Below are 27,119 nucleotides of genomic sequence, written 5' to 3' on the forward strand. Positions count from 1 at the left end.
TCTCCAATGTGTGACAGCGGGTGTGATACACACCCACATAATGCGATCTCAAGTCGACTATTTAAAGGGCCAATCCAAAGATGGAATTTGGAGGAGTTAGGAGTTTTTGCGAAGGGCTGGCAAAGTTTCATCCTGGATTCTGGACAGTCTAGGGCTGCACCCCGGTTTAACGACACTTCACTTGATGTAATGCTGGGTGCAGTGAGGAGCAGGAAGGAAATAATCTTCCCCAGCAATGGGAGGAAGAAACCTGCTGCTGTCACCAAGAAGACGTGGTTAAAGGTGGCTGAGGAGGTCGGCAGCAGGAGCATTGGATACAGGGTAACAGGTAGTGACAGGTAACAGGAAGTGACAGGTAACAGGTAGAGTCACTTAGTGACAGGGTAACAGGTAGTGACAGGGTAACAGGTAGAGTCACTTAGTGACAGGGTAACAGGTAGAGTCACTTAGTGACAGGGTAACAGGTAGAGTCACTTAGTGACAGGGTAACAGGTAGAGTCACTTAGTGACAGGGTAACAGGTAGAGTCACTTAGTGACAGGGTAACAGGTAGAGTCACTTAGTGACAGGGTAACAGGTAGAGTCACTTAGTGACAGGGTAACAGGTAGAGTCACTTAGTTACAGCAGTGTTTCCCAGGGACCAGTGCTGGGACCACTGCTTTTCTTGATATATATTAATGACTTGGACTTGAGTGTACAGGGCACAATTTCCAAATTTGCAGAAGACACAAAACTCGGAAGGATAGTAAACAGTGAGGAGGATAGTGATAGACTTCAAGAGGATATAGACAGGCTGGTGGAATGGGCAGACACATGGCAGATGAAATTTAACGCAGAAAAATGCGAAGTGATACATTTCAGTAGGAAGAACGAGGAGAGGCAATATAAACTAGAGGGCACAACTTGAAAAGGGTACAGAAACAGAGAGATCTGGGGGTATATGTGCACAAATCATTGAAGGTCGCAGGGCAGGTTGAGAAAAAAGCATAAAAAAGCATACGGGATCCTGGGCTTTATAAATAGAGGTATAGAGTATAGATGTATGGAAGTCATGATGAACCTTTATAAAACACTGGTTCAGCCACAACAGGAGTATTGTGTCCAGTTCTGGGCACCGCACTTCAGGAAAGATGTGAAGGCCTTAGAGAGAGTGCGGAAGAGATTTACTCGAATAATTCCAGGGTTCAGTGACTTAAGTTACGTGGATAGTCTGGAGAAGCTGGGGTTGTTCAGAACAGAGACGGTTGCGAGGAGATTTGATCGAGGTATTCAAAATCATGAAGGGTCTAGACAGAGCAGATAGAGAGAAACTGTTCCCATTGGTGGAAGGGTCAAGGACCAGAGGACATGGATTTAAGGTGATTGGCAAAAGAACCAAAGGTGACATGAGGAAAAACTCTTTTACACAGCGAGTGGTTAGGATCTGGAATGCACTGCCCGAGGGGGTGGTGGAGGCAGATTCAATCAAGGCCTTCAAAAGGGAACTGGATAAGTACTTGAAAGGAAGAAATTTGCAGGGCTACGGTTGAAAGGGCATGGGAGTGGGACTAGCTGGATTGCTCTTGCATAGAGCCGGTGCAGACTCGATGGGCCGAATGGCCTCCTTCCATGCTGTAACCTTTCTATGATTCTATTCTATGATTCTACAAGGCACAAGTCAGGAGTGTGATGGAATACTCTCCACTTGCCTGGATGAGTGCAGCTCCAACAACACTCAAGAAGCTCGACACCATCCAGGACAAAGCAGGCTGCTTGATTGGCACCCCATCCACCACCCTAAACATTCACTCCCTTCACCACCGGCGCACTGTGGCTGCAGTGTGTACCATCCACAGGATGCACTGTAGTAACTCGCCAAGGCTTCTTCAACAGCACCTCCCAAACCCGCGACCTCTACCACCTAGAAGGACAAGAACAGCAGGCACATGGGAACACCACCATCTGCACGTTCCCCTCCAAGTCTCACACCATCCCGACTTGGAAATATATCGCCGTTCCTTCATCGTCGCTGGGTCAAAATCCTGGAACTCCCTTCCTAACAGCACTGTGGGAGAACCTTCACCACACGGACTGCAGCGTTTCAAGAAGGCGGCTCACCACCACCTTCTCAAGGACAATTAGGGATGGGCAATAAATGCCGGCCTCGCCAGCGACGCCCACATCCCATGAATTAATAAAAAAAAGTTGCAAAATAAGGGCACGTAAAATTTAATACAAACCAGTATAAGGTGCTGCTGAAGGGAAAATGGACAACACAAATCCTCCATGAACGGTGTTGAAACAGTTAAGGATGATGTTTATAGAGATCTAGACATTTTTAGTAGACTTGAAACACAACTGTGGAGCACCAATCAAGATAGGAAATAGAAAGTCAAATGATATCCCCAGTGAGGTCAGAGGAAGCCATGTTGTAATTGTATAGGGTCTGATCAGACTGCATCTCAAACCCTGTCCAGTCCTCGTCACAAGGAAAGCATTTGCAAAGAGGACTGAGTTAGGAGATGGACTGTTACCTTTTTACTCTGTAACAGTCCTGTTTTTCTTTCTCGATGCAGGTCACTGCCAGAAGCTGAAGCACAGAAGGCAAATAAAACTGGGGACTCCAAGGAGAAGAAGGAGCCGATATCACAAAGCCCCCTCAGCCTGGTAAGCAGAGGCATAGGGGGGGAATTCAAACCCCCCACGATGGGGGGAGAGGGGAGGAAGGGGTTAAAATTTCAAAAATCTAAAACCCGACCACAACCTGCCTCCAACGCGCCTATTTCCGGTTTAACAGGGGCGAGTTGGGTATTGGGCGACTTACCTGCTCTCGAGAGGCGGGTCAGTTATTTAAATATGTCAACGAGGCTGTGTGCCTCAGACGCAGCAACCTTTTAGATTTAGTGGCTGTGGGCCGGGTTTCCAAGGGCTCGGGAAACAGGGCAGCTGAAGGGAGGCGAGAACGGCAGGATCCAGCAGGTAAGCGCTTTTTATAGCACAGCCTGTGGGTCAGGAGGAGCAGGAGGGCTTCCCCCCGATCCCCCAAGCAAGCCTGCCACAATCGGCCTCCCTCCCTGCGATCTGCAAAACACCCCACAACCCGCGACCTGAAGCCCCCCCTCGACCCGCGATCTGAAGACCCCTCGACCCGCGACCTGAAGCCCCCCTCGACCCGCGACCTGAAGCCCCCCCCGACCCACAATCTGAAGCCCCCCCTCGACCCGTGACCTGAAGCCCCCCCCGACCCATAATCTGAAGCCCCCCCCCCCCGACCCACAATCTGAAGCCCCCCCCTGACCCATAATCTGAAGCACCCCCTGACCCACGATCTGAAGCCCCCCCCGACCCACGATCTGAAGCCCCCCCCGACCCACAATCTGAAGCCCCCCCCGACCCGCGATCTGAAGCCCCCCCCGACCCGCGATCTGAAGCCCCCCCCGACCCACGATCTGAAGCCCCCCCCGACCCACGATCTGAAGCCCCCCCCCGACCCGCGATCTGAAGCCCCCCCCGACCCACAATCTGAAGCCCCCCCCGACCCGCGATCTGAAGCCCCCCCCGACCCACGATCTGAAGCCCCCCCCGACCCACGATCTGAAGCCCCCCCCGACCCACGATCTGAAGCCCCCCCTGACCCGCGATCTGAAGCCCCCCCCGACCCGCGATCTGAAGCCCCCCCCCTGACCCGCGATCTGAAGCCCCCCCTGACCCACGATCTGAAGCCCCCCCTGACCCGCGATCTGAAGCCCCCCCCCGACCCGCGATCTGAAGCCCCCCCGACCCGCGATCTGAAGCCCCCCCCGACCCACAATCTGAAGCCCCCCCCCGACCCGCGATCTGAAGCCCCATCGCAATCCCCACCCCTCCCTCCATGATCTCCCCCCTCTTCTTCCCTCTGTCCCTCCACTCCAATCCCTGACTGCGGCCCTCTGCTGCAGGCCTTCCCACCTGACACCCAATCTGGTTGGTTGCCGGCTGGGAAACAGAGGCAAAAAATGCAAATGAGGCCCTGCCTGTTACGATCTCCGCATTATCCACATTTCTGGGTTTCCCGGCTGCTCCGAGCCCCCCCCTACCCCCACCGCCACCCCGCTCCTTCCCCCCCACTCCCCGTAAATCATAGAATCATAGAGTCATACCAGCCCATCGTCCCTGTGCTGCCTGTTTGAAGATCTATCCAATTAGACCCACTCCCCTGCTCTTTCCCCACAGCCCTGCAATTTTCTCCCTTTTAACTATTTATCCAATTCACTTTTGAAAGTTATTATTGAATCTGCTTCCACCGCCCTTTCAGGCAGTGCGTTCCAGATCATCATAACTCACTGCGTAAAAAATGTTTCCTCATCTTTCCTCTGGTTCTTTCGCCAATTATCTTAAATCTGTGTCCTCCAGTTACTGACCCTTCTGCCACTGGAAATAATTTCTCCTTATTTACGCTATCTAAACCCTGCCTAACTTTGAACACCTCTATTAAATCTCCACTTAACCTTTTCTGCTCTAAGGAGAACAACCTCAGCTTCTCCACTCTCTCCACATAACTGAAGTCCCTCATCCCTGGAATCATTCCAGTAAATCTGCTCTGCACCCTCTCTAAGGCCTTCACATCCTTCCTAGAGTGTGGTGCCCAGAACTGGACACAATACTCCAGCTGGGGTCTAACCAGTATTTTATAAAGGTTTAGCATAACTTCTTCGCTTTTGTATTCTATGCCTCTATTAATAAAGCCCAGGGTCCCATTTGCCTTTTTAACAGAAAACTTGTCCTGCCACCTTCAAAGATTTATTTTATGTCAACAGAGGCATAGGGAATCTCTGAAAAAGGTGTGTGTCTCTGTGTTCGGTGCCCCACTAAAGGAAAGTTTTCTCTCTCACATTCTGAGAGCAGGACGGGCTCCCCACTCAGGAGCAGCCTGAATTTCCATCACTGGATGATGTCAGGGCACCCTGATTTGCATTTATTAATGAGGTATCTGCCTTAGTTCAGTGGGAGCCTCATCCACCAGCGCTGTTAAAATGGGGAATCAACGGGAACCTGGCAGGAACTGGAGCCCCTCCATTTTAACTGTTCCCCTGTTCCTTTCCTACTGATTGGGCAGAGGTGAAATTCCATCTTGTCTGTGTGTGTCTGTGTGTGTGTGTGTGTGTGTGTGTCTGTGTGTGTCTGTGTGTGTGTGTGTCTGTGTCTGTGTGTGTGTGTGTGTGTCTGTGTCTGTCTGTGTGTGTCTGTGTCTGTGTGTGTGTGTCTCTGTGTGTGTGTCTGTGTGTGTGTGTCTGTGTGTGTGTGTGTCTGTGTGTGTGTGTCTGTGTCTGTGTGTGTGTGTGTCTGTGTCTGTGTGTGTGTGTGCCTTTGTATTTCTCTCTGCATGTTTGTGAGTCTGTGTCTCTATGTGTGCCTCTCTTTCTTTCTATCTCCCTGAATGTGTGTGTATCTCTCTCTCTGGCCCTGATATTTACAGGGAGGCGGGGAGGGAGTGAGGGGCAGGGAGGGTGGGGATTTAGTGGTCGGAAAAGCCAGAGATTTTTTAACTCCGTTTCCCGGCTGCAGCAAGCCAGATTGAGAGGCTGTCTGACTGTCCGGTGGGTAGTCCTGCGTCACCAGGCCTCAGCCGGGGAGCAGCAGCAGAGAGGAGGGAGGGAGAGAGACATCGGGGGGGCGGGGCGGGGTGGGGTGGTGGTGAGTGGGAGATTGCGGGTCAGACATGGGGGGGGGAGGTTGGTATGAGATCAAGGGTCAGACATGGGGTGGGGGGCAGCGATCGTGGGGGTCAGATCGTGGGGGTCAGATCGAAGGGGTCCAATCGCACCTCCTGACCCACAAGCAGTGCTGGAAAAGCACTCACCTGCTGGACCGAGCCGTTCTCGCCTCCCTCCGGCTGACGGGTTTCCCGAGGCCTGGGAAACACAGCCGGCCAGCATTAAATCTGGAACGGATATAAAATCATAGACACACAGCCTCATTAAAATAATTCAATTACTCACCCACCTCCGGAGAGCAGGTCAGTCGCCCGACCTCAACCCGCCTCCATTAAAACTGGAAGTGGAGGTGGATTGGGGACAGGTTTACCATTTTAACATATTTAACCCCCATCCGCCCATCCCAGCAGGTTAAAACCACCCCCTCTCTCTCTCTCTGTAGTATCTGTGTCTGTTTCTGTACATTTGGGGGTAATTTTAAAACCCCAGGATGGGGGCGGATGGGAAAGTTAAAATATTCAGTAATAAATCTATCCGACAATCAGAGTTAATATTCAGTAATAAATCTATCCTATAATCAGGGTTAATATTCAGTAATAAATCTATCCTATAATCAGGGTTAATATTCAGTAATAAATCTATCCTATAATCAGGGTTAATATTCAGTAATAAATCTATCCTATAATCAGGGTTAATATTCAGTAATAAATCTATCCTATAATCAGGGTTAATATTCAGTAATAAATCTATCCTATAATCAGGATTAATATTCAGTAATAAATCTATCCTATAATCAGGATTAATATTCAGTAATAAATCTATCCTATAATCAGGATTAATATTCAGTAATAAATCTATCCTATAATCAGGATTAATATTCAGTAATAAATCTATCCTATAATCAGGGTTAATATTCAGTAATAAATCTATCCTATAATCAGGATTAATATTCAGTAATAAATCTATCCTATAATCAGGATTAATATTCAGTAATAAATCTATCCTATAATCAGGATTAATATTCAGTAATAAATCTATCCTATAATCAGGATTAATATTCAGTAATAAATCTATCCTATAATCAGGGTTAATATTCAGTAAAAAATCTATCCTATAATCAGGATTAATATTCAGAAATAAATCTATCCTATAATCAGGGTTAATATTCAGTAATAAATCTGTCCTATAATCAGGGTTAATATTCAGTAATAAATCTGTCCTATAATCAGGGTTAATATTCAGTAATAAATCTATCCTATAACCAGGGTTTATATTCAGTAATAAATCTATCCTATAACCAGGGTTTATATTCAGTAATAAATCTATCCTATAACCAGGGTTTATATTCAGTAATAAATCTATCCTATAATCAGGGTTAATATTCAGTAATAAATCTATCCTATAATCAGGGTTAATATTCAGTAATAAATCTATCCTATAATCAGGGTTAATATTCAGCAATAAATCTATCCTATAATCAGGATTAATATTCAGTAATAAATCTATCCTATAATCAGGGTTAATATTCAGTAATAAATCTATCCTATAATCAGGGTTAATATTCAGTAATAAATCTATCCTATAATCAGGATTAATATTCAGTAATAAATCTATCCTATAATCAGGGTTAATATTCAGTAATAAATCTATCCTATAATCAGGATTAATATTCAGTAATAAATCTATCCTATAATCAGGGTTAATATTCAGTAATAAATCTATCCTATAATCAGGGTTAATATTCAGTAATAAATCTATCCTATAATCAGGGTTAATATTCAGTAATAAATCTATCCTATAACCAGGGTTTATATTCAGTAATAAATCTATCCTATAATCAGGGTTAATATTCAGTAATAAATCTATCCTATAATCAGGGTTAATATTCAGTAATAAATCTATCCTATAATCAGGGTTAATATTCAGTAATAAATCTATCCTATAATCAGGGTTAATATTCAGTAATAAATCTATCCTATAACCAGGGTTTATATTCACTAATAAATCTATCCTATAATCAGGGTTAATATTCAGTAATAAATCTATCCTATAATCAGGGTTAATATTCAGTAATAAATCTATCCTATAATCTGGGTTAATATTCAGTAATAAATCTATCCTATAATCAGGATTAATATTCAGTAATAAATCTATCCTATAATCAGGGTTAATATTCAGTAAAAAATCTATCCTATAATCAGGATTAATATTCAGAAATAAATCTATCCTATAATCAGGGTTAATATTCAGTAATAAATCTATCCTAAAATCAGGATTAATATTCAGTAATAAATCTATCCTATAATCAGGATTAATATTCAGTAATAAATCTATCCTATAATCAGGATTAATATTCAGTAATAAATCTATCCTATAATCAGGGTTAATATTCAGTAATAAATCTATCCTATAATCAGGATTAATATTCAGTAATAAATCTATCCTATAATCAGGGTTAATATTCAGTAATAAATCTATCCTATAATCAGGGTTAATATTCAGTAATAAATCTATCCTATAATCAGGATTAATATTCAGTAATAAATCTATCCTATAATCAGGGTTAATATTCAGTAATAAATCTATCCTATAATCAGGGTTAATATTCAGTAATAAATCTATCCTATAATCAGGGTTAATATTCAGTAATAAATCTATCCTATAACCAGGGTTTATATTCAGTAATAAATCTATCCTATAATCAGGGTTAATATTCAGTAATAAATCTATCCTATAATCAGGGTTAATATTCAGTAATAAATCTATCCTATAATCAGGGTTAATATTCAGTAATATATCTATCCTATAATCAGGGTTAATATTCAGTAATAAATCTATCCTATAATCAGGGTTAATATTCAGTAATAAATCTATCCTATAATCTGGGTTAATATTCAGTAATAAATCTATCCTATAATCAGGATTAATATTCAGTAATAAATCTATCCTATAATCAGGGTTAATATTCAGTAATAAATCTATCCTATAATCAGGATTAATATTCAGAAATAAATCTATCCTATAATCAGGGTTAATATTCAGTAATAAATCTGTCCTATAATCAGGGTTAATATTCAGTAATAAATCTGTCCTATAATCAGGGTTAATATTCAGTAATAAATCTATCCTATAACCAGGGTTTATATTCAGTAATAAATCTATCCTATAACCAGGGTTTATATTCAGTAATAAATCTATCCTATAATCAGTGTTAATATTCAGTAATAAATCTATCCTATAATCAGGGTTAATATTCAGTAATAAATCTATCCTATAATCAGGATTAATATTCAGTAATAAATCTATCCTATAATCAGGGTTAATATTCAGTAATAAATCTATCCTATAATCAGGGTTAATATTCAGTAATAAATCTATCCTATAATCAGGGTTAATATTCAGTAATAAATCTATCCTATAATCAGGATTAATATTCAGTAATAAATCTATCCTATAATCAGGATTAATATTCAGTAATAAATCTATCCTATAATCAGGGTTAATATTCAGTAATAAATCTATCCTATAATCAGGGTTAATATTCAGTAATAAATCTATCCTATAATCAGGATTAATATTCAGTAATAAATCTATCCTATAATCAGGATTAATATTCAGTAATAAATCTATCCTATAATCAGGATTAATATTCAGTAATAAATCTATCCTATAATCAGGATTAATATTCAGTAATAAATCTATCCTATAATCAGGGTTAATATTCAGTAAAAAATCTATCCTATAATCAGGATTAATATTCAGAAATAAATCTATCCTATAATCAGGGTTAATATTCAGTAATAAATCTGTCCTATAATCAGGGTTAATATTCAGTAATAAATCTGTCCTATAATCAGGGTTAATATTCAGTAATAAATGTATCCTATAACCAGGGTTTATATTCAGTAATAAATCTATCCTATAACCAGGGTTTATATTCAGTAATAAATCTATCCTATAATCAGGGTTAATATTCAGTAATAAATCTATCCTATAATCAGGATTAATATTCAGTAATAAATCTATCCTATAATCAGGATTAATATTCAGTAATAAATCTATCCTATAATCAGGGTTAATATTCAGTAATAAATCTATCCTATAATCAGGGTTAATATTCAGAAATAAATCTATCCTATAATCAGGATTAATATTCAGTAATAAATCTATCCTATAATCAGGGTTAATATTCAGTAATAAATCTATCCTATAATCAGGGTTAATATTCAGTAATAAATCTATCCTATAATCAGGATTAATATTCAGTAATAAATCTATCCTATAATCAGGATTAATATTCAGTAATAAATCTATCCTATAATCAGGATTAATATTCAGTAATAAATCTATCCTATAATCAGGGTTAATATTCAGTAATAAGTCTATCCTATAATCAGGATTAATATTCAGTAATAAATCTATCCTATAATCAGGATTAATATTCAGTAATAAATCTATCCTATAATCAGGATTAATATTCAGTAATAAATCTATCCTATAATCAGGGTTAATATTCAGTAATAAATCTATCCTATAATCAGGGTTAATATTCAGTAATAAATCTATCCTATAATCAGGATTAATATTCAGTAATAAATCTATCCTATAATCCGGATTAATATTCAGTAATAAATCTATCCTACAATCAGGATTAATATTCAGTAATAAATCTATCCTACAATCAGGATTAATATTCAGTAATAAATCTATCCTATAATCAGGGTTAATATTCAGTAATAAATCTATCCTATAATCAGGGTTAATATTCAGTAATAAATCTATCCTATAATCAGGGTTAATATTCAGTAATAAATCTATCCTATAATCAGGATTAATATTCAGTAATAAATCTATCCTATAATCAGGATTAATATTCAGTAATAAATCTATCCTATAACCAGGATTAATATTCAGTAATAAATCTATCCTATAATCAGGGTTAATATTCAGTAATAAATCTATCCTATAATCAGGATTAATATTCAGTAATAAATCTATCCTATAATCAGGATTAATATTCAGTAATAAATCTATCCTATAATCAGGATTAATATTCAGTAATAAATCTATCCTATAATCAGGATTAATATTCAGTAATAAATCTATCCTATAATCAGGGTTAATATTCAGTAATAAATCTATCCTTGCTACTGGCCTAGATTACTTACTGTGCTATTAGTGAATGTTTCAGTGTCACACTGTGAATTGAAACAAACAACACTGTTCAGCCCGGGGAGACTGCAATTTCCTTGCAGTCCAGTACCCTTCAGGAGAAACCTGCAGGCCTGTTCCACAGCGTTGAATGTATCGGCGTCTTTATAATGTTGCACAAGTATTGATGCACTGTTGTGATTGGGAGAGCCGGTCTGAGTAATCTTTTATTGTTCACTCTTTGTTCCCACAGCAGTTTGATGGTCGAGCGGTCGATCCAAGTACGTCCTCTGTTGGTTTTCTTGCAGTTTCTGCATCAATGTATTAATGTTTAGGAATTAGGGTCTCATTGACTTGTGCAAACAATCCCAAACAACGCGACAGGTTCCTATGAGGTGCAGTGTCCTGGTGAAAATGAGTGGAGTTGGAGGGGGGACGGTGTCTTTGTGAAAGGGTGGGGAGTTGGAGGGGGTACAGTGTCTGTGTGAGAGGGTGGGGAGTTGGAGGGGGTACAGTGTCTGTGTGAGAGGGTGGGGAGTTGGAGGGGGTACAGTGTCTGTGTGAGAGGGTGGGGAGTTGGAGGGGGTACAGTGTCTGTGTGAGAGGGTGGGGAGTTGGAGGGGGTACAGTGTCTGTGTGAGAGGGTGGGGAGTTGGAGGGGGAACGGTGTCTGTGTGAGAGGGTGGGGAGTTGGATGGGGTACAGTGTCTGTGTGAGAGGGTGGGGAGTTGGAGGGGGTACAGTGTCTGTGTGAGAGGGTGGGGAGTTGGAGGGGGTACAGTGTCTGTGTGAGAGGGTGGGGAGTTGGAGGGGGTACAGTGTCTGTGTGAGAGGGTGGGGAGTTGGAGGGGGTACAGTGTCTGTGTGAGAGGGTGAGGAGTTGGAGGGGGTACAGTGTCTGTGTGAGAGGGTGGGGAGGTGGAGGGGGTACAGTGTCTGTGTGAGAGGGTGGGGAGTTGGAGGGGGTACAGTGTCTGTGTGAGAGGGTGGGGAGTTGGATGGGGTACAGTGTCTGTGTGAGAGGGTGGGGAGTTGGATGGGGTACAGTGTCTGTGTGAGAGGGTGGGGAGGTGGAGGGGGTACAGTGTCTGTGTGAGAGGGTGGGGAGTTGGAGGGGGTACAGTGTCTGTGTGAAAGGGTGGGGAGTTGGAGGGGGTACGGTGTCTGTGTGAAAGGGTGGGGAGTTGGAGGGGGGACGGTGTCTGTGTGAGAGGGTGGGGAGTTGGAGGGGGTACAGTGTCTGTGTGAGAGGGTGGGGAGTTGGAGGGGGTACAGTGTCTGTGTGAGAGGGTGGGGAGTTGGAGGGGGTACAGTGTCTGTGTGAGAGGGTGGGGAGGTGGAGGGGGTACAGTGTCTGTGTGAGAGGGTGGGGAGTTGGAGGGGGGACGGTGTCTGTGTGAGAGGGTGGGGAGTTGGAGGGGGTACAGTGTCTGTGTGAAAGGGTGGGGAGTTGGAGGGGGTACAGTGTGTGTGAGAGGGTGGGGAGTTGGAGGGGGTACAGTGTCTGTGTGAGAGGGTGGGGAGGTGGAGTGGGTACAGTGTCTGTGTGTGAGGGTGGGGAGGTGGAGGGGGTACAGTGTCTGTGTGAGAGGGTGGGGAGTTGGAGGGGGTACAGTGTCTGTGTGAGAGGGTGGGGAGTTGGAGGGGGTACAGTGTCTGTGTGAGAGGGTGGGGAGTTGGAGGGGGTACAGTGTCTGTGTGAAAGGGTGGGGAGGTGGAGGGGGTACAGTGTCTGTGTGAGAGGGTGGGGAGTTGGAGGGGGTACAGTGTCTGTGTGAGAGGGTGGGGAGTTGGAGGGGGTACAGTGTCTGTGTGAGAGGGTGGGGAGGTGGAGGGGGTACAGTGTCTGTGTGAGAGGGTGGGGAGGTGGAGGGGGTACAGTGTCTGTGTGAGAGGGTGGGGAGGTGGAGGGGGTACAGTGTCTGTGTGAGAGGGTGGGGAGTTGGAGGGGGTACTGTGTGTGAGAGGGTGGGGAGTTGGAGGGGATGTAGTCTCTACTCACCATTTTGAGCATCCATTAAAGGGATTCTCAGCTGCAGTCAGGGAACGTGTTTTGTAGGTTTGCCATGCTGTTTTATGTGGCTTTGTGGTTTCGCCATTAATGCCCTGTCTACTGTTGGTGCTGCAAACATTTTGCCCCCTGCTCCAATTTGGTGTTTTGTTTTAACCGTGAAGGTACCACCCAGGGTTAACTGCAGTCCCTTCAAAACATAGTAAGTAGCCTAAACACAGGAGAAGACCATTCAGCCCCTCGAGCGTGATCCGCCATTCAATTGGATCATGGCTGAGCTGTATCTTAACTCCATTTACTCCTCTTAGCTCCAGCAAAAATCCAGCGATCTCAGTCTTGAAAGATCCAATTGACCCCCAGCATCAACAGCCTTTTGGGGGAGAGAGTTCCAGATTTCCACTACCATGTGTGAAAAAGAGCTTGCTGATCTCACTCCTAAACAGCCTAGTTTTAATTTTAAGATGATGCCCCCCTTGTTCTTGAATCCTCCTCCAGAGGAAATAGTTTAGTATTTACCCTGGCAAATTATTTTAACATTTTAAACACCTCGATTAGATCACCCCTCAACCTTCTGTACTCAAGTGAATACAAACCAAGTCTAAGCCCCAGTATCATTCTGGTGAATCTGTGCTACACTCCCTCCAAGGCTAATATATCCTTCCTGAGTGCGGTGCCCAGAGCTGAATGCAGTACTCCAGATGGGGTCTAACCAAGACTCTGAAACATAACTTCCACCCCTTTGAATTCCACTCTTTTATCTTGAGATAAAGGCTAACACTCCATTAGTCTTTGTGACTGCTCTTTGTATCTGTCCACTAGCTTTTACTAAATCCGCCCCACCCCCCCAATACATCGGCAGACTGCCTATAGGGAGCATGTTTCACCCCCTCTTCCTCCTCCGTACATTCTCCCCATGTTGGAATCAAGACCCACTGCACCATCTCCTTTGAAGCACTTTCTCTGCTCGGACTCCTCCTCTCCCTCAATCTTCACTTCCTCCTGCAACCTGCAGGGTTTTAAACCCCAATCTTGGTGTCACCTGACCACTACTACTTGCTTCATCGGTAACAATAAAGGCACGAGACCTCGTCCCACACCAAGGAGTCTTGGGCCTCAGCCTCGTCAAACGAGTAGCTGCTTCCCTCTGTTCAGTGCGGGTGGAATTGGAAGGCCATAGGTTGTCTATCTGACTGGAGTCCCCAGTCTTCCAGCAGCTGGAACACAGCAGAAGTGGTGGCAAAGATCCCCAACCAGAAAGAGAAGCAGGAATCAAGCCCCTGGCTAATTTTCACTCTCTAAAAGGGAGGAACAGAGGACAAAAGCAAAATACTGCGGATGCTGGAAATCTGAAATAGAAAGAGAAAGTGCTGGAAACACTCAGGCAGCAAGTGTGGAGAGAGAAGCAGAGTTAATGTTTCAGGTCGATGACCTTTCATCAGAAGTGGAAGGAGTTAGAGATTTAACAGATTATAAACAAATACAGAGCCAAGGGACAGGTGGGGGGAGGGGAGGAAAGAACAAAAGGAATGATGGTGCAAAGCAAGGAGGGTGGGAATGGGGCAAGTAAAGAAACAAAAGGTGGGTCTCGAGGAGGTGTAATAGAGGATAATCGGTTTACAGTCTAAATATAGAGAAAACCTCGGCCACCTGATCGCTGATTGAAATGATTGCTTTTCTCAGGTACCAGAAGACATTATCTTTTCAACTCGGCGACAGGCGCACGACGCTGGGTGTGAGAGGGTGAGGAGCACGGGCAGAAGTCCCTCTCTTGCTTGGATCACACGTCAGGGGAGGCGTTTAACGCTGAGTTGCTGTGTTTTTTTTGAGTATCTCGGGGCAGATTCTCGTCCTCACAGCCGGAGTGTTTCAGCCCCACAGGGGCGGAGCGCAGGCAGGACGATCAGGTGGGGAGGATCGCACGTCCCTGACAGAACCTACCAGATCGTTGCTGCACTTTGCCCAGGCGACCCTTAACCCCGGCTATAAAGGCGAAACTCTGTCCCCTTTACTCATCTGTCGCATATTTTCTTGATTGACTGCTCTGCAAATAAGTGTGTCCGAAATAAGTGAACATTTCATTATAAACCTCGCTGGAACATCCTTTATCTTTTTTGCTTTTACATTTTCTTACCTGCTGCCTGTCCGTAGTTTTGGAATGTCTGAGTGATGGGATTTGCAGTGTACTTTACATGTGGAAAATACACATCTATTTTATATTAGTCCATGAATCAGGGCGGGTTTTTTAAATTCAGAAATCAAGATGAAAGAAAGAAAGAACTTGCATTTATTTAGCGCCTTTCATGACCTCAGGACATCCCAGGGCGTTTTACAACAAATAAAGTACTTTTTGAAGTGTAGTCACTGTTGTAAAGAATGAATGGCGGAGGGCCCACAGTTCAAGATATTACCAGTGTTGGGGAGAAGCTGGGGGTAGTGACTGAGTGATACCAAGCTTGGTATCAAATGCCTGCAGATTGGAGGAGGAAGAGGAGAGGTGAGGAGCCACACAGTTTGTCCTATGGGAGATAGTGACATGAGTTGTGATTTCACCACAGTGAGGATGCAGGGTGTGGAGGGGGGAAGAGTGTGTTTGGAGGTTAGAAGAATGAGAGGAAAGTTCAGAGGGGCATTGAGTGTACTAGCATTGATAAAATGGACAAGATTAGCTGAGGCGTTTCTGCGGCCGCAACCGAGACTCCAGGATGGTGTGTTGCCTCCCTGGTGCAAGGATCAAGGATGTCTCGGAGCGGCTACAGAACATTTGGAGGGGGAGGGCGAACAGCCAGCTGTCGTGGTGCACATAGGCACCAACGATATAGGTAAAAAAGGGGATGAGGTCCTAAAAGCAGAATATAGGGAGTTAGGAGGTAAATTAAAAAATAGGACCTCAAAGGTAGTAATCTCAGGATTGCTGCCAGTGCCACGTGCTAGTCAGAGTAGAAATAGGAGGATATTTCAAATGAATACGTGGCTAGAGGAATGGTGCAAGGGGGAGGGATTCAAATTCCTGGGACACTGGAAACGGTTCTGGGGGAGGTGGGACCAGTACAAACCGGACGGTCTGCACCTGGGCAGGGCCGGGACCGCTGTCCTAGGAGGAGTGTTTGCTAGTGCTGTTGGGGAGGGTTTAAACTAAAGTGGCAGGGGGTTGGGAACCTGAGCAGGGAGAGAGAGGAAAGCGTAACAGGAAGGGACAGAAGGTATGGAGTAATAGGTAAAGTGTTAAAAAAGGAAAAAGCAGGAACTAAGCGTCACAAAACAGATTTGAAAGTTCTTTATCTGAATGCACGTAGCATTCGTAATAAAATGGACGAGTTAACGGCACAAATAACTACGTATGGGTATGATCTTGTGGCCATTACAGAAACATGGCTGCAGGGTGACAACGACTGGGAATTAAATATGCCAGGGTATTTAACAATCAGGAAGGACAGGCAGGAAGGGGAGGTGGGGTGGCTATGTTAATAAAGGAAGGAATCACTGTAATACAGAGAAATGATATTGGGACAAAGCATCAAGATAATGAAACAGTTTGGGTGGAGATAAGGAATAATAAGGGAAAAAAAACATTAGTGGGCGTAGTATATAGGCCTCCTAATAGTTGCAACTCTGCTGGAAGAAGTATTAATCAGGAGATAGTCGGGGCATGTAATAAGGGAACAGCCATAATTATGGGGGATTTTAATTATCATATTAACTGGACAAATCAAATTGGGCAGAGCAGCCTTGAGGACGAGTTCATTGAGTGCATCAGGGATGGATTTCTTGAGCAGTATGTAACTGATCCTACAAGGGGGCAGGCAACCTTGGACCTGGTCCTGTGTAATGAGTCAGGATTAATTAATAATGTCCTAGTTAAGGATCCCCTTGGAACGAGCGACCACAACATGGTTGAATTCCATATCCAATTAGAGGGTGAGAAGGTTGATTCTCAAACAAGCGTACTGAGCTTGAATAAAGGAGACTATGATGGTATGAGAGCGGAATTGATTAAAGTGGACTGGGAAAATAGATTAAAGGGTAAGACGGTACATGAGCAGTGGTGTTCATTTAGGGAGTTATTTTACAACTTTCAAAATAAATATATTCCACTGAGGAAAAAAGGGTGTAAAAGAAATGACAGCCACCCGTGGCTAAGTAAAGAAATCAAGGATAGTATCCGACTAAAAACAAGGACATATAATGTAGCCAAACTTAGTGGGAGGATAGAAGATTGGGAATTCTTCAAAAGACAGCAAAAAGTAACTAAAGGATTGATTAAGAAAGGGAAGTTAGATTATGAAAATAAATTAGCAAAAAATATAAAAACAGATAGCAAGAGTTTCTATCGTTATATAAAAAGAAAAAGGGTGGCTAAGGCAAACATAGGTCCCTTAGAGGATGAGACCGGGAAATTAATGGTGGGAAACATGGAGATGGCAAAAATGCTGAACAAATATTTTGTTTCAGTCTTTACAGTAGAGGACACTAAGAATATCCCAACACTGGACAAACAGGGGACTCTCGGGGGGGAGGAGCTAAATACGATTAAAATCACTCAAGAGATGGTACTCAGTAAAATAATGGGACTCAAGGCGGATAAATCCCCTGGACCTGATGGCTTCCATCCTAGGGTCTTGAGGGAAGTGGCAGTAGGGATTGTGGATGCTTTGGTGATAGTTTTCCAAAATTCCCTGGACTCAGGAGAGGTCCCGGCAGATTGGAAAACTGCTAATGTAACACCGTTATTTAAAAAGGGTAGTAGGCAGAAGGCTGGAAATTATAGGCCAGTTAGCTTAACATCTGTGGTGGGTAAAATTTTGGAGTCTATTATTAAGGAGACAGTAACGGAACATTTAGATAAGCATAATTTAATAGGACAAAGTCAGCATGGCTTTATGAAGGGGAAGTCATGTCTGACAAATTTGCTTGAGTTCTTCGAGGATATAACGTATAGGGTGGATAAAGGGGAACCAGTGGACGTAGTGTATTTAGACTTCCAGAAGGCATTCGACAAGGTGCCACATAAAAGATTATTACTTAAGATAAAAAATCACGGGATTGGGGGTAATATTCTGGCATGGGTGGAGGATTGGTTATCAAACAGGAAGCAGAGAGTTGGGATAAATGGTTCATTTTCGGACTGGCAACCAGTAACCAGTGGTGTTCCACAGGGGTCGGTGCTGGGTCCCCAACTCTTTACAATCTATATTAACGATTTGGAGGAGGGGACCGAGTGCAACATATCAAAATTTGCAGATGATACAAAGATGGGAGGGAAAGTAGAGAGTGAGGAGGACATAAAAAACCTGCAAGGGGATATAGACAGGCTGGGTGAGTGGGCGGAGATTTGGCAGATGCAATATAATATTGGAAAATGTGAGGTTATGCACTTTGGCAGGAAAAATCAGAGAGCAAGTTATTTTCTTAATGGCGAGAGACTGGAAAGTACTGCAGTACAAAGGGATCTGGGGGTCCTAGTGCAAGAAAATCAAAAAGTTGGTATGCAGGTGCAGCAGGTGATCAAGAAAGCCAACGGAATGTTGGCTTTTATTGCTAGGGGGATAGAATATAAAAACAAGGAGGTATTGCTGCAGTTATATAAGGTATTGGTGAGACCGCACCTGGAATACTGCATACAGTTTTGGTCTCCATACTTAAGAAAAGACATACTTGCTCTCGAGGCAGTACAAAGAAGGTTCACTCGGTTAATCCCGGGGATGAGGGGGCGGACATATGAGGAGAGGTTGAGTAGATTGGGACTCTACTCATTGGAGTTCAGAAGAATGAGAGGCGATCTTATTGAAACATATAAGATTGTGAAGGGTCTTGATCGGGTGGATGCAGTAAGGATGTTCCCAAAGATGGGTGAAACTAGAACTAGGGGGCATAATCTTAGAATAAGGGGCTGCTCTTTCAAAACTGAGATGAGGAGAAACTTCTTCACTCAGAGGGTGGTAGGTCTGTGGAATTTGCTGCCCCAGGAAGCTGTGGAAGCTACATCATTAGATAAATTTAAAACAGAAATAGACAGTTTCCTAGAAGTAAAGGGAATTAGGGGTTATGGGGAGCGGGCAGGAAATTGGACATGAAGCTGAGTTCGGATCGGTCAATGCCCTGTGGGTGGCGGAGAGGGCCCAGGGGCTGTGTGGCCGGGTCCTGCTCCGACTTCTTGTGTTCTTTAGATTTGTGGTTGGGATCAGATCAGCCATGATCTTATTGAATGGCGGAGCAGGCTCGAGGGGCCGATTGGCCTACTCCTGCTCCAATTTCTTATGTTCTTATGTTCTTATAATAATGGAGAGAGAGGTTAGAGGGTAGAGGTGGGCGAGGGATAGCCTGTCAGACAGATAGCTTTCTCTAGTACCCTGCCAGCAGGGTGAGAGGTGTTACAAAGGGTCTGCTACACATGGGACCAATATTCAAGTCTTGGACAGGCAAAGAAATAAAAGTTGTTGAAGGGAAATGGAGGTTTAATATTTGATATGTGGACACAGCATTCAGAAATGCACAGAAATGGGGATACAGAAGGTCACAGACAGCTAACTGAGCAGTACACACAGACAGGCCCGAGGTCTCTCCTTGGTATATGGCTGCAGGTGTGAGATGTGAGGCAGGGTTGGGCACAGCAAAGGCTGGGCTTGAATATCACTGTTAGTCACCCTGAGCCTCCTGAACTGCTGAACTATTATTGGATGGCCTGCCTTTGGAACATCACCATCTGAGACACGGCCGTTCCAAATGGCCATTCAATGTGCATGGAGATGAATGCCGTCCTCCAATCCCATCCTGGACACCGTCCCCCGCAGAGAACTACACAATGGGGCAATAAGGTGTCATTACCACTGGTGATTTTGGGAGACCGACAGATCATTGTAGACCCCCAGGTATATCAGGCCTGTCCCTGACCCTGTTAGAAGACAATGCAACTCTAAATGAAAATTAGTGAAACTTGCTGGATTCTCCCACTCTCTGAAAACTCCCTGTTCCATTTGGGCATTTTCTTCCCTCATGTCCAAAATGATTGTTTCCAATTACATTTTCATATTTGCGAGAATTTTCCAATCTGATCTGTAATTTGGCAACTTTGATTTCGTAAAAACAATTATTATTTTTTGTGTTTGACAAAATGAATCATTAAAATAGCAGCTTCTTTAACATTTAAGGGGTGATTGCTTTTGATTTTTATCAATCTGTTTTGAATTACCTGAAGAATTCTTGGCCTGTGCTGGTCTGTATTCAGTGTATAATCACCCGGGGAATGTGGGCCCGTGCTGGTCTGCACTCAGTGTATAATCACCCGGGGAATGTGGGCCCGTGCTGGTCTGTATTCAGTGTATAATCACCCGGGGAATGTGGGCCCGTGCTGGTCTGTACTCAGTGTATAATCACCCAGGGAATGTGGGCCCGTGCTGGTCTGTATTCAGTGTATAATCACCCGGGGAATGTGGGCCCGTGCTGGTCTGTACTCAGTGTATAATCACCCGGGGAATGTGGGCCCGTGCTGGTCTGTATTCAGTGTATAATCACCCGGGGAATGTGGGCCCGTGCTGGTCTGTACTCAGTGTATAATCACCCAGCGAATGTGGGCCCGTGCTGGTCTGTATTCAGTGTATAATCACCCGGGGAATGTGGGCCCGTGCTGGTCTGTATTCAGTGTATAATCACCCGGGGAATGTGGGCCCGTGCTGGTCTGTACTCAGTGTATAATCACCCGGGGAATGTGGGCCCGTGCTGGTCTGTATTCAGTGTATAATCACCCGGGGAATGTGGGCCCGTGCTGGTCTGTACTCAGTGTATAATCACCCGGGGAATGTGGGCCCGTGCTGGTCTGTATTCAGTGTATAATCACCTGGGGAATGTGGGCCCGTGCTGGTCTGTACTCAGTGTATAATCACCCAGCGAATGTGGGCCCGTGCTGGTCTGTACTCAGTGTATAATCACCCAGGGAATGTGGGCCCGTGCTGGTCTGTATTCAGTGTATAATCACCCTGGGAATGTGGGCCCGTGCTGGTCTGTATTCAGTGTATAATCACCCGGGGAATGTGGGCCTGTGCTGGTCTGTACTCAGTGTATAATCACCCAGGGAATGTGGGCCCGTGCTGGTCTGTACTCAGTGTATAATCACCCGGGGAATGTGGGCCCGTGCTGGTCTGTACTCAGTGTATAATCACCCGGGGAATGTGGGCCCGTGCTGGTCTGTACTCAGTGTATAATCACCCAGGGAATGTGGGCCCGTGCTGGTCTGTACTCAGTGTATAATCACCCGGGGAATGTGGGCCTGTGCTGGTCTGTACTCAGTGTATAATCACCCGGGGAATGTGGGCCCGTGCTGGTCTGTACTCAGTGTATAATCACCCGGGGAATGTGGGCCCGTGCTGGTCTGTACTCAGTAATAATCACGTGCTGCAGTTTGTCCGTCCATCTCCCTGTTGACAGCGTTTTTTTGATGTGAGTTGAAGACTATCAGAGTTTCTCCTCCTTTAACCATCTCAGAGATGACAGTTTTTGTTTGTTCTCTCTTCACGCTATCACGAGAAACGAAGAGAACTGAAAGAAATTAATATTAGTAATAAAACAGTATTAGAGAAATTAATGGGACTGAAAGTTGATAAATCCCAACGGCCTGATGATCTACATCCCAGGGTTTTAAAAAGAGGTGGCGAAAGAGATAGTAGATGCATTGGTTGTCATCTTCCAAAATTCTATAGATTCTGGAATGGTTCCTGCAGATTGGAGGGTAGCAAACGTAACACCACCATTAAAGAAAGGAGGGAGAGAGAAAACAGGGAACTGCAGACCTGTTAGCCTGACATCAGTAGTAGGGAAAATGCTAGAATCTATTATAAAGGATATGATAACAGGACACTTAGAAAATAATAATAGGATTTGGCAGAGTCAACATGGATTTATGAAAGGGAAATCATGTTTGACAAATCTATTGGAGTGCTTTGAGGATGTAACTAGTAGAATAGATAAGGATGTAGTGTATTTGGATTTTCAGACAGCTTTCGATAAGGTCACACACAGGAGGTTGGTGAACAAAGTCAGAGCACATGGAATTGGGGGTAATATACTGGCATGGATTGAAAATTGGTTAACAGACAGAAAACAGAGAGTAGGAATAAACGGGTCTTTTTCAGATTGGCAGGCAGTGACTAGTGGGGTACCGCAGGGATCAGTGCTTGGGCCCCAGCTAGTCACAATATATATCAATGATTTGGATGAGGGGACCAAATGTAATATTTCCAAGTTTGCTGATGACACGAAGCTAGGTGGGAATGTGAATTGAGGAGGATGCAAAGAGGCTTCAAGGGGATATAGACAGGCTAAGAACATGGCAGATGGAATATAATGTGGAAAAATGTGAAGTTATCCACTTTGGGAAGAAAAACAGAAATGCAGAGTATTTTTTAAATGGTGAGAGATTGGGAAATGTTGATGTTCAAAGGTGTGGAGATGCCGGTGATGGACTGGGGTTAACAATTGTAAACAATTTTACAACACCAAGTTATAGTCCAACGATTTTATTTTTAATCCCACAAGCTTTCGGGAAAGCCCCCGAAAGCTTGTGGGATTAAAAATAAAATCGTTGGACTATAACTTCGTGTTGTAAAATTGTTTACAGATGTTCAAAGGGACCTGGGTGTCCTTGTACATGAGTCACTGAAAGCTAACATGCAGGTGCAGCAAGCAATTAGGAAGGCAAATGGTATGTTGGCCTTTATTACAAGAGGATTTGAGTACAGGAGTAAAGATGTTTAACTGCAATTATATAGGACCTTGGTGAGACCGCACCTGGAGTATTGTGTACAATTTTGGTCTCTTTACCTAAGAAAGGATATACTTGACATAGAGGGAGCGCAACAAAGGTTCACCAGACTGATTCCTGAGATGGCGGGATTGTCTTATGAGGAGAGATTGAGTAGACTAGGCCTGTATTCTCTAGAGTTTAGAAGAATGAGAGGTGATCTCAATGAAATATACAAAATTCTTATCGGGCTCGACAGGTTGGATGCAGGGAGGATGTTCCCCCTGGCTGGGGAATCTAGAACCAGGGGTCACAGGAGAAATTTCTTCACTCAGAGGGTGGTGAATCTTTGGAATTCTCTATCCCAAAGGGCTGTGGAGGCTCAGTCATTGAGTACATTCAAAACAGAGATCGATAGATTTCTAGATATTAAAGGCATCAAGGGATATGGGGATGTTGCAGGAAAATGGCGTTGAGGTAGAAGATCAGCCATGATCTTGTTGAATGGTGTAGCAGGCTCGAGGGGCCGAATGGCCTACTCCTGCTCCTGTTTCTTATGTTCTTATGTAAGATGCTGATATAGCAGCACCAGGCGTACCTAAAAATGAGGTACCAACCTGGTGAAGCTACAACTCAGGACTACATGCATGCTAAACAGCGGAAGCAACATGCTATAGACAGAGCTAAGCGATTCCACAACCAACGGATCAGATCAAAGCTCTGCAGTCCTGCCACATCCAGTCGTGAATGGTGGTGGACAATTAAACAACTAACGGGAGGAGGAGGCTCTGCAAACATCCCCATTCTCAATGATGGCGGAGTCCAGCACGTGAGTGCAAAAGACAAGGCTGAAGCGTTTGCAACCATCTTCAGCCAGAAGTGCTGAGTGGATGATCCATCTCAGCCTCCTCCCGATATCCCCACCATCACGGAAGCCAGTCTTCGGCCAATTCGATTCACTCCACGTGATATCAAGAAACGGCTGAGTGCACTGGATACAGCAAAGGCTATGGGCCCCGACAACATCCCAGCTGTAGTGCTGAAGACTTGTGCTCCAGAACTAGCTGCGCCTCTAGCCAAGCTGTTCCAGTACAGCTACAACACTGGCATCTACCCGACAATGTGGAAAATTGCCCAGGTATGTCCTGTCCACAAAAAGCAGGACAAATCCAATCCGGCCAATTACCGCCCCATCAGTCTACTCTCAATCATCAGCAAAGTGATGGAAGGTGTCGTCGACAGTGCTATCAAGCGGCACTTACTCACCAATAACCTGCTCACCGATGCTCAGTTTGGGTTCCGCCAGGACCACTCGGCTCCAGACCTCATTACAGCCTTGGTCCAAACATGGACAAAAGAGCTGAATTCCAGAGGTGAGGTGAGAGTGACTGCCCTTGACATCAAGGCAGCATTTGACTGAGTGTGGCACCAAGGAGCCCGAGTAAAATTGAAGTCAATGGGAATCAGGGGGAAAACTCTCCAGTGGCTGGAGTCATACCTAGCACAAAGGAAGATGGTGGTGGTTGTTGGAGGCCAATCATCTCAGCCCCAGGGCATTGCTGCAGGAGTTCCTCAGGGCAGTGTCCTAGGCCCAACCATCTTCAGCTGCTTCATCAATGACCTTCCCTCCATCATAAGGTCAGAAATGGGGATGTTCGCTGATGACTGCACAGTGTTCAGTTCCATTCGCAACCCCTCAGATAATGAAGCAGTCCGAGCCCGCATGCAGCAAGACCTGGACAACATCCAGGCTTGGGCTCAGAAGTGGCAAGTAACATTCGCGCCAGATAAGTGCCAGGCAATGACCATCTCCAACAAGGGAAAGTCTAACCACCTCCCCTTGACATTCAACGGCATTACCATCGCCGAATCCCCCACCATCAACATCCTGGGGGTCACCATTGACCAGAAACTTAACTGGACCAGCCATATAAATACTGTGGCTACGAGAGCAGGTCAGAGGCTGGGTATTCTGCGGAGAGTGACTCACCTCCTGACTCCCCAAAGCCTTTCCACCATCTACAAGGCACAAGTCAGGAGTGTGATGGAATACTCTCCACTTGCCTGGATGAGTGCAGCTCCAACAACACTCAAGAAGCTCGACACCATCCAAGATAAAGCAGCCCGCTTGATTGGCACCCCATCCACCACCCTAAACATTCACTCCCTTCACCACCGGCGCACTGTGGCTGCAGTGTGTACCATCCACAGGATGCACTGCAGCAACTCGCCACGGCTTCTTCGACAGCACCTCCCAAACCCGCGACCTCTACCACCTAGAAGGACAAGAGCAGCAGGCACATGGGAACAACACCACCTGCACGTTCCCCTCCAAGTCACACACCATCCCAACTTGGAAATATATCGCCGTTCCTTCATCGTCGCTGGGTCAAAATCCTGGAACTCCCTTCCTAACAGCACTGTGGGAGAACCGTCACCACACGGACTGCAGCGGTTCAAGAAGGCGGCTCACCACCACCTTCTCAAGGGCAATTTGGGATGGGCAATAAATGCCGGCCTCGCCAGCGACGCCCACATCCCGTGAACGAATAAAAAAAAAAATATCAGCCACTTCCATCTTAAAACAGCCGAGCTTTAGTGCAGCATTCATACAGAGTATGTCTCTACTACAGCCTAAACCATAACTAAAAGTTCAGTGTGTCAGCTGTCAGGTCAATCTAAATGCTTCAATCTGATGGGCTGTAGAATGAAGCCAAAAGTTCAAAAAGATAAAAGTACTGCTCGGCACCTTGGCTGGACTGAACATCGATTGATCCAGCAGGGTGAGGGTCACTCACTGTACAGAGTGTCCACTGATCCAGCAGGGTAAGGGTCACTCACTGTACAGAGTATCCACTGATCCAGCAGGGTGAGGGTCACTCACTGTACAGAGTATCCATTGATCCAGCAGGGTAAGGGTCACTCACTGTACAGAGTGTCCACTGATCCAGCAGGGTGAGGGTCACTCACTGTACAGAGTATCCACTGATCCAGCAGGGTGAGGGTCACTCACTGTACAGAGTATCCACTGATCCAGCAGGGTAAGGGTCACTCACTGTACAGAGTATCCACTGATCCAGCAAGGTAAGGGTCACTCACTGTACAGAGTATCCACTGATCCAGCAGGTTAAGGGTCACTCACTGTACAGAGTATCCACTGATCTAGCAGGGTGAGGGTCACTCACTGTACAGAGTATCCACTGATCCAGCAGGGTGAGGGTCACTCACTGCACAGAGTATCCACTGATCCAGCAGGGTAAGGGTCACTCACTGCACAGAGTATCCACTGATCCAGCAGGGTAAGGGTCACTCACTGTACAGAGTATCCACTAATCCAGCAGGGTAAGGGTCACTCACTGTACAGAGTATCCACTGATCCAGCAGGGTAAGGGTCACTCACTGTACAGAGTATCCACTAATTCAGCAGGGTAAGGGTCACTCACTGTACAGAGTATCCACTGATCCAGCAGGGTAAGGGTCACTCACTGTACAGAGTATCCACTGATCCAGCAGGGTAAGGGTCACTCACTGTACAGAGTATCCACTGATCCAGCAGGGTAAGGGTCACTCACTGTACAGAGTATCCACTGATTCAGCAGGGTAAGGGTCACTCACTGTACAGAGTGTCCACTGATCCAGCAGGGTGAGGGTCACTCACTGTACAGAGTATCCACTGATCCAGCAGGGTAAGGGTCACTCACTGTACAGAGTATCCACTGATCCAGCAGGGTAAGGGTCACTCACTGTACAGAGTATCCACTGATTCAGCAGGGTAAGGGTCACTCACTGTACAGAGTGTCCACTGATCCAGCAGGGTGAGGGTCACTCACTGTACAGAGTGTCCACTGATCCAGCAGGGTAAGGGTCACTCACTGTACAGAGTGTCCACTGATCCAGCAGGGTAAGGGTCACTCACTGTACAGAGTGTCCACTGATCCGGCACGGTGAGGGTCACTCACTGTACAGAGTGTCCACTGATCCAGCAGGGTAAGGGTCACTCACTGTACAGAGTGCCCACTGATCCAGCAGGGTAAGGGTCACTCACTGTACAGAGTATCCACTGATCCAGCAGGGTGAGGGTCACTCACTGCACAGAGTATCCACTGATCCAGCAGGGTAAGGGTCACTCACTGCACAGAGTATCCACTGATCCAGCAGGGTAAGGGTCACTCACTGTACAGAGTATCCACTAATCCAGCAGGGTAAGGGTCACTCACTGTACAGAGTATCCACTGATCCAGCAGGGTAAGGGTCACTCACTGTACAGAGTATCCACTAATTCAGCAGGGTAAGGGTCACTCACTGTACAGAGTATCCACTGATCCAGCAGGGTAAGGGTCACTCACTGTACAGAGTATCCACTGATCCAGCAGGGTAAGGGTCACTCACTGTACAGAGTATCCACTGATCCAGCAGGGTAAGGGTCACTCACTGTACAGAGTATCCACTGATTCAGCAGGGTAAGGGTCACTCACTGTACAGAGTGTCCACTGATCCAGCAGGGTGAGGGTCACTCACTGTACAGAGTATCCACTGATCCAGCAGGGTAAGGGTC

General features: G+C 45.1%; 1 protein-coding gene across 1 annotated transcript in view; it reads left to right on the forward strand.

The window, feature by feature from the left end:
• The window catches only part of LOC137333938 (cadherin-related family member 4-like), a 223,632-nt gene extending 212,481 nt beyond the window's left edge, over window positions 1–11,151 (forward strand). Inside the window, exons 19-20 of the mRNA XM_067998290.1 lie at window positions 2,556–2,646; window positions 11,077–11,151. Of these exons, the coding sequence (XP_067854391.1) occupies window positions 2,556–2,646; window positions 11,077–11,151 (166 nt within the window). The remainder of the gene's footprint in view (window positions 1–2,555; window positions 2,647–11,076) is intronic.
• Window positions 11,152–27,119: the final 15,968 nt, after the last annotated feature.

This window comes from Heptranchias perlo, chromosome 17 (genome assembly GCF_035084215.1).
Source record: "Heptranchias perlo isolate sHepPer1 chromosome 17, sHepPer1.hap1, whole genome shotgun sequence".
In the NCBI taxonomy this organism is placed as follows: Eukaryota; Metazoa; Chordata; class Chondrichthyes; order Hexanchiformes; family Hexanchidae; genus Heptranchias; species Heptranchias perlo.